Genomic DNA, 7,934 nt, shown 5'->3' with positions numbered 1-7,934 from the left:
GGAGTCGCCTCTGACTGTCGTGACCCCCCTCCCCCTGAAACGTGTTAATACGCAGCCCTCTCCCCCCACCTAGATGAATGTGGGCGGAGTCGCCTCTGACTGTCGTGACCCCCTCCCCCTGAAACGTGTTAATACGCAGCCCTCTCCCCCCGCCTAGATGAATGTGGGCGGAGTCGCCTCTGACTGTCGTGACCCCCTCCCCCTGAAACGTGTTAATACGCAGCCCTCTCCCCCCGCCTAGATGAATGTGGGCGGAGTCGCCTCTGACTGTCGTGACCCCCTCCCCCTGAAACGTGTTAATACGCAGCCCTCTCCCCCCGCCTAGATGAATGTGGGCGGAGTCGCCTCTGACTGTCGTGACCCCCTCCCCCTGAAACGTGTTAATACGCAGCCCTCTCCCCCCACCTAGATGAATGTGGGCGGAGTCGCCTCTGACTGTGGAGACCCCCTCCCCCTGAAACGTGTTAATACGCAGCCCTCTCCCCCTGCCTAGCTGAATGTGGCGCCTCCTCCGTTGGCCCCGAGGGAATCCTCCTGTCTCCAAACTACCCAGGGAACTACGACAACAACCACGAGTGCATCTACCGCATGGAGACAGCAAGAGGCCAGGGTGTCCGCGTGCGTGCCTCCGTCTTCCAGCTACAGGAGGGTGACTACCTTAAGGTGCGTTCCCAACCCACGCCCCCCCCACCACTCCCCTCCTCCAGGCTCTGTCATGCAGGTGGAATCAAATTCAATTATTCTTCTTGCAATTAACATGTTAATTAATTAACCAATCATCCATCAACCACAATGCAATAGACATGGCAGCACCATTAGGCTGTGGACCGTCCTGGGTATGTGTGTCGGTTAGTGACCAGCCAGGTCACATACAGGGCCGTTGTGTTGTATTATACAGTAAAACACGGACAGACACGGTTCATAAGCCAAGCCTGTTCCTCCAATGTGCACCCAGAAAGGCCCGGAACATTCCACACAGACACAATACAGAGATTCAGCAGAACCAGACAGATAGCAACAGGAAGCATAGTTGCTGTTCCACAAATAAATAACCTGGAGTAATCCAGGTTTACACAGACACGACCAACTTATACGTGCTAACATTTCTGCCTTTTTCTTGGAGAAACTCTGCCCTTTTTAATTATATATCGTGACATTCTGTGACATCAGGATGTATGAATTTGGCCCAACTGTCAGGTTCTTGCTTATCTGCTAACCTGTCTTAAATCATCCATAAAATACCTTCAAATCAATTATCATCCAATGTGTTTCTTACATCTTGGTTACCTTGTTAGGCTTCCTTATCCATGAAAAGATTGGTTTTAATATTTTTGGTGAGGCTTTCTGAACCTTTCTTATAAATAAACTGAATTGGTCTTATCTTGTCTTACATGTCTGGGCATGGCTTGTCTGGTGAGAAAAAAAAAGCATTTTAATTTATTTTGTTTAAATTGAGGTTCCTGACAAAGTCAAAAAGCCTTGATGCAGTACAAAAATGTATGTGGAGCTTTTATGCATTTTAAACTTACAAACGGGTCGGTCGCCGACCTGAACACGATAGCAAGGTTAACACACTAGTCAGGTGCAGGACTGCAGGATGAATTTGATCAAAATTGGATTATAAATGGTGAAGGAAACAGTCTGTATGAATATGGAGAAAAGAACGAAGAATTTAAAAGTCTGACCTTTGATAATGAACCTGAAAGTGGCCTAATCACAGAATTGTTAGTGAGCTGTTGCATATCTATAGCCAAAAGAGCTTCTGAATGGTGTCGTCTGCATTGGCAGCTGATGATTTGGTCTATATGGGCCAGGTGACGGGGAACCTCCCAGATGAAACCCCTCGGAGGAATTCTGAAGCACTTATGTGAGGGAACTGATCGAAAGGTTGGATTAATCAATTAAAAATGAAAAAATACAAACACCTGGCAATAATTGAATAAATAAGAGAAAAAGAGGAGCAGAATGGTCAGATGAGGGAATGATATCCTTGCAGCCGGCAGTGAAGACGAAAGCCAAAGGATGTCAAATTGCACATGCTGCAAGTTTGGAAAAACTGTTTTTTTCTGGAAATATCTAATGTCACTCCCTCACGTCCCATGTTGACGCTGCCTCTCTCCCAAGGCGGATCCGCTTCTCAGGTCAAGGCTGACACAACGGTCTTCGTGAAGGGAAGGTGGGAAAGGCAGGGGGTGGCAGGGTGACAGTGATATACGACTGGTAATATCATCCATTTTGAGGCTGCTCTCAGTTTTCATATGTATGTAATCTAAAAAGCAATTATGAAATGCAGTGCAGAGCCAAAAGTGAGACCTGTCCCCAAGGACAGCTCTTTGCTTTCAGTTTCATAACGGAGACCATCTCGTCTTCACTTATTCCTCAGCTAAGCACAGCTGTTTTATATATGTGTGTGTGTGTGTGTGTGTGTGTATATATATATCTCATAGTGCTTGTTTTTTTCTTTTCTTTTTTTAAACAGGTGTATGATGGGAAGGATGTTTCATCTCGGCTTCTTGGGAATTTTACAAAGACTGACATGTACAACATCATCCTTAACAGTACTTCCAACCACCTGATGATTGAGTTCAATAGCAATGGTACAGGAACCAGCAAAGGATTCAGACTGTCCTACACCAGTGAGTATCTGTCAGGGGTTCAGACTGTCCTACACCAGTGAGTATCTGTCAGGGGTTCAGACTGTCCTACACCAGTGAGTATCTGTCAGGGGTTCAGAACGTCCTTCACCAGTTTCTGTCAGGGTTTCAGACCGTCCTACACCAGTGAGTATCTATCAGGGGTTCAGAACGTCCTTCACCAGTTTCTGTCAGGGGATCAGACCGTCCTTCACCAGTGAGTATCTGTCAGGGGTTCAGACCGTCCTTCACCAGTGAGTATCTGTCAGGGGTTCAGAACGTCCTTCACCAGTTTCTGTCAGGGGATCAGACCATCCTTCACCAGTTTCTGTCAGGGGATCAGACCGTCCTTCACCAGTGAGTATCTGTCAGGGGTTCAGACCGTCCAGATTGTGAAATGAGTGTTAAATGATGATTCTTACCATAGTGTGAATTCTTACCTACAGTATAATGCCCTTCAAAGAGCAGGTCCTGTCGATGCTCCTGCAATACTAAGCCCAGTTTCAACGCAGGCTATCCAGTTTGGACATTTTCTGCTGAATGATTAAAACACATTTTCATCAGCCAACAAGGCCAGTGCTGATCAGAAAGCTTAATGCAGTGGCGTGGATATGGACTGCGCACCCATCATCCATGTGCGATTCATGTGGCACACTATCCAGGCCTATTTTGTATGCCCTATCCGGTTTGTTTAAATGTTTATGAATTTCTGAATAAGATCCTACACTGGGGCAAGCTAATGAGCCAGGGCCTGAAGCTAGAGAAATTATAAAATGCCACAAAGTGCTGGCTCTTCTTGGCCTCATTTTGCATTTCGCCCGGAGTTGCTATCATCTGCATGTTCCGAAGGGTGTTTTTGTAGTCTGCCTTTGAAGGAGGCGGTTAAACGATGTCGTTTGAGATGGCTCGGGTGCGGAAGCACATATGCAAATTCCTCATTTCCCCTTTGTTTCCACGACCTACCGGCATCTGGGGAGTTTGTCTTGTATAAAAATGTTTGACTCTTAGACTTAAAACAAGTATTGCTAGTTTGGAAAAATAAAGACTCAATGAAAATGGTGCCTTTGTTCCTATGCTGCCTCATGAAATAGAAAACACTCCTGGATGAGTTTTATCGATGATTAAAAACTATTATTATGACATAATTCGTTTGCCGTCTCTGTAATGAAAAACCTGCTTTCCAGTTCCATCTCTATACTCGGAGTCCAGGTTCTGCGTGACCCGCATCAGCACAAGTAACAACAGTAGATGGTGTTTAGCACCATTTATGGTGGCTGGAGATTCCCCGGTGGCCACCAAATCTATAAGAATCATACCAGAGTAACTTTTAGTCGATACCCAAGCGAGAGCCTCTCTGATTTGGTAGTATGGGTGGATACAAAATGACTCTGATTGTAAAAGATGCCACAGCCCCCGACTTTCGTCTTTGGTGTAGAAGTGAGAAAGAAGGCCAATGCTGTCTTCAGGCATCAGCTGAATGACTGCCGAGACCCAGAGACGAATAAATCCAGCGGGATAGGAACACAGAAGGGGGATAATATTTCGCGTCTCGGTGAACAAATCGCCAGAAATTTGAGTCCATCTATCCATCTTCTAACAGATTGCCCTGGTTAGGTTTTAGCCAGTTGCTGAGGCAGCATAGGCCACTAGGCAGGGAGTACCCTGGAAGGGATGCCAGACCATCACAGGACACAGGGACACCCTGGATGGGATGCCAGTTCATCACAGGGCACAGGGCTGAGGGACACCCTGGACGGGATGGCAGTTCATCACAGGGCACAGGGCTGAGGGACACCCTGGACGGGATGCCAGTCTATCACAGGGCACAGGGCTGAGGGACACCCTGGACGGGATGCCAGTTCATCACAGGACACAGGGCTGAGGGACACCCTGGACGGGATGCCAGTCTATCACACTCTCACAATCATGCACAATTAGAGGTGCCAATTAAAACTGCCTGTTTTTGGACTGTGGGACAAGGCCCACGTGACAGGAGAAAACATGCAAACTCTACACACACAGTGTAGAGGTGGGATTTGAACCCCCCCCCCCAACCCTGGAGGTGTGAGGGAATGGTTCTGTCCTGCTCTATGTTGCGTCATAAGTAAACCCTGCCAACCCCAACTTGCAGGTTTTGACCTTGTGAAGTGTGAGGAGCCAGGCACCCCCAACTACGGGTACAAGGTCCGAGACGATGGCCATTTCACTGACACAGCGGTGGTGTACAGCTGCAATCCTGGGTACACACTACATGGGAGCAACACATCCACATGCCTGAGCGGAGACCGTCGTGTGTGGGACAAACCGCTACCATCATGTGTAGGTAAGTGCAAAAATCCACCATGGATTTCACGTAGTCGCAGGACCAAATGCTCTATACCATGGAAGTAAAAGATCCCTCACTAACAGGACAGTGTACTTGGTACTGTTTCTGAGGACAGATACCTGTCTGTAGCACCTTGGGGCCGAGTGTTCAATCGTGAGAGCTTGTTACCCGCCGTGCCGTCGGCCAACGTTACACGCCTCACGCTGGTCTCTCTCATCAGCCTGATTACTTAATTATCGTTAGATGAGATGGCAGCTAATTTCCCCATATTATGGCATGACAGAGTATTGATGGCTGTGCCTACGCTGCGTTTCTCGTCTCCAAGCCCTGATGCCTTCTCCAATTTGTACGTGGTAAACACAATCATCTGCACGTGACCACCAATACCCTGTGAGAGTCCATATTGATTGTCAGAAGGTCGCTGGTTCAATTCTCATGGCTGGCAGAGTGATGAAATCACCACTGGTCATCCCAAAAAGTGCTCCGGGGTGCCAGAAAAATAGCCGAGCCAATGCGCTGTCCCAAGCTTAACCCTCAACTGTTCGTCTCACACATGGGTCCTGAGAGTATGTGCTAGGGTTCCATCTGTCCATCTGTATCCCATAACCGCTTGTGTAGTATCAGGTCGGTGTGGCCCAGGGACCTTTGTAAGGGAGCCCCGGGAAGACAGGACCCTCGGACGGTGCCCAGATCCATCACCAGTTTCACTTTGTAATACAGGCTCTGCTTAAGGTGGGAGATTCAGCTAAATCAGTTTTGTGTTTTAGCCGAGTGTGGAGGGCACATCACAGCGGCATTATCAGGGCGGATACTGTCACCGGGATACCCAGCTCCCTATGACAATAACCTCCACTGTACCTGGTCCATCGAAGCTGACACAGGCAAAACCATAAGGTGAGTCCTCTGTCTCCTCTGACCAATGGCACGGCTTGCGGGGAGGAGCAGTGTCACATGGGCAGTAAACGGACCAGCGTGGATTTGATTAGCATTAGCTCCATTACCACGGCTTCGCTGATAACAAGAGCCGGGCAGATGCGCTGATTATACTCATGGCAGCCTGTGTGCGGCAAGGCAATACTGAGTAAATGTGCCGATGTCTCCATGGAGGCTGTGTGGGGTGCACTGCTTAAAGCTGAAAAAGGAATATTAGAAATTCTGTTTAAAGGTCATTACAAAGTCTCATACTTATATTCTTGTCAATACCTGAAATATAACATATTAATAGGATCCGTGTCCATGAAACATCAGTTATGAAGCGACTGAAATGTGTGAGGAAATCCTCCTGTGTAAATATCCCTGCCCACAAGTCTTAAGAGCAGATGCATGAGAGTGGCATAAGCGTTACGCGTCCATCGCCTTGAGTGTGACTCTCATACCCGCACACCGCACCTCTGTGTCCTCAGCCTCCACTTCATCGTCTTCGACACGGAGGTGGCCCATGACATCCTAAAGGTGTGGGATGGCCCTGTGGAAGGTGGCATCCTGCTGCGCGAGTGGAGCGGCTCCTCCCTCCCTGAAGACGTCCACAGCACCTTCAACGTCCTCACACTGCAGTTTGATAGTGACTACTTCATCAGCAAGTCCGGTTTCTCCATCCAGTTCTCCAGTAGGTCCACTTTCTGTAGTCTCTGGCTCCTTCTGGAACGTTCTGCCTCTATTTGTCAGTCTTTTGCCTGTAAGGCCTGTGAGATGGAACAGAGGTTCCTGTTTTTACCTCCACGTAGCCCTCATAAAAGAGGAATGAGAAGGTATTTATTCAGGCTCAAAACCCATAATGAGCTGCATTTGTGTTTGCGATTTAGTGCATTATCATTCCTGCTGTGCTGCAAGCTACCAGCCGCTGACTCGTCCCAAGGGTAACACCACTCTGCCCTTAAGTACTGAGAGTGTTTACTTTCCACCCTTAGCCATGACAGCCACGACCTGTAATGACCCCGGAACTCCACAGAACGGCACACGCTATGGGGACAGCCGTCACCCTGGCGACACCATCACCTTCCAGTGTGACCCCGGGTACCAGCTGCAGGGTGTGGCCAGGATCACCTGCATGCAGCTCAACAACCGCTTCTTCTGGCAGCCAGACCCCCCCTTGTGCGTTGGTACGTTCCGGCAGAGACTGCGGTTTTGTTTATGTTCTTGCTGAAAGTTAAACTCTCTCTGAAATTCAGCAGCGCCATTTTTCTCCCGACCCTTTTCAGTGTTTGGTTATTATTCTTCTGTGATCCCCTAGCTATTGGATGCACGCCATGGTAGGTGTGGCCATGGTGGGTGTGGCCATGGTGGGTGTGGCCATGGTGGGTGTGGCCTGTGCCTTAAAGCCGAACTGCTCTGTCAGCATCGCTTAACAAAACAATGGCATATGGGCTGGGAAATAGACTCCCCAGTCACATTTTTAAGTCTGATTTCATCTGTGTATGGCTGATGCATCGTCACATTGAGATGTGCCATTTAGATCTTATCGTGTGTCACGCTAATCATGAGGACAGAGCCCGAAGTTAATGTTTAATGAACGAGTGATGGGTGAAGCAACACCTGCAAGGCTCTCAATCAGAAGTCCTGCTGGAAAGCGGTGCATTTACCAGAATATATGGAGATATACAAGGCAAGTGGCCATTAATTAGCACTAATTAGCCAGTAGGACGGAGCTGTATGACGCAGGCCCCTCCCCAGTGATAAATGGCACTGTATCCATGGTGGTGGTTCCACACCATGATCCCTGGTGTGCGGGGAGGCTGCAGGACCTGGGCCCCTCTCCTGTGATAAATGGCACTGTATCCATGGCAGTGGTTCTACACTGTGATCCCTGGTGTGCGGGGAGGCTGCAGGACCTGGGCCCCTCTCCTGTGATAAATGGCAGTGTATCCATGGCGGTGGTTCCACACCGTGATCCCAGATCCGTGGGGACACTGTAGGACCTGGACCTCTCCCCAGTGATGAATGCAGTGTATCCATGGCGGTGGTTCCACACCGTGGTC

General features: G+C 48.8%; 1 protein-coding gene across 4 annotated transcripts in view; it reads left to right on the top strand.

Annotated features, from left to right (window-relative positions):
* LOC125739298 (CUB and sushi domain-containing protein 1-like) overlaps positions 1-7,934 on the top strand; it is a 348,758-nt gene that overhangs the window by 273,474 nt on the left and 67,350 nt on the right. For all 4 annotated transcript variants that reach the window (XM_049009249.1, XM_049009247.1, XM_049009245.1 and 1 more), the window contains exons 22-27: positions 494-663; positions 2,480-2,636; positions 4,765-4,956; positions 5,727-5,853; positions 6,363-6,565; positions 6,867-7,058. In XM_049009249.1, the coding sequence (XP_048865206.1) occupies positions 494-663; positions 2,480-2,636; positions 4,765-4,956; positions 5,727-5,853; positions 6,363-6,565; positions 6,867-7,058 (1,041 nt within the window). The remainder of the gene's footprint in view (positions 1-493; positions 664-2,479; positions 2,637-4,764; positions 4,957-5,726; positions 5,854-6,362; positions 6,566-6,866; positions 7,059-7,934) is intronic.

This window comes from Brienomyrus brachyistius, chromosome 3, assembly GCF_023856365.1.
Source record: "Brienomyrus brachyistius isolate T26 chromosome 3, BBRACH_0.4, whole genome shotgun sequence".
Classification (NCBI taxonomy): Eukaryota; Metazoa; Chordata; class Actinopteri; order Osteoglossiformes; family Mormyridae; genus Brienomyrus; species Brienomyrus brachyistius.
The sequence above is the reverse complement of the archived record's forward strand: the minus strand, read 5'-3'. Positions and strand labels throughout refer to the sequence as shown.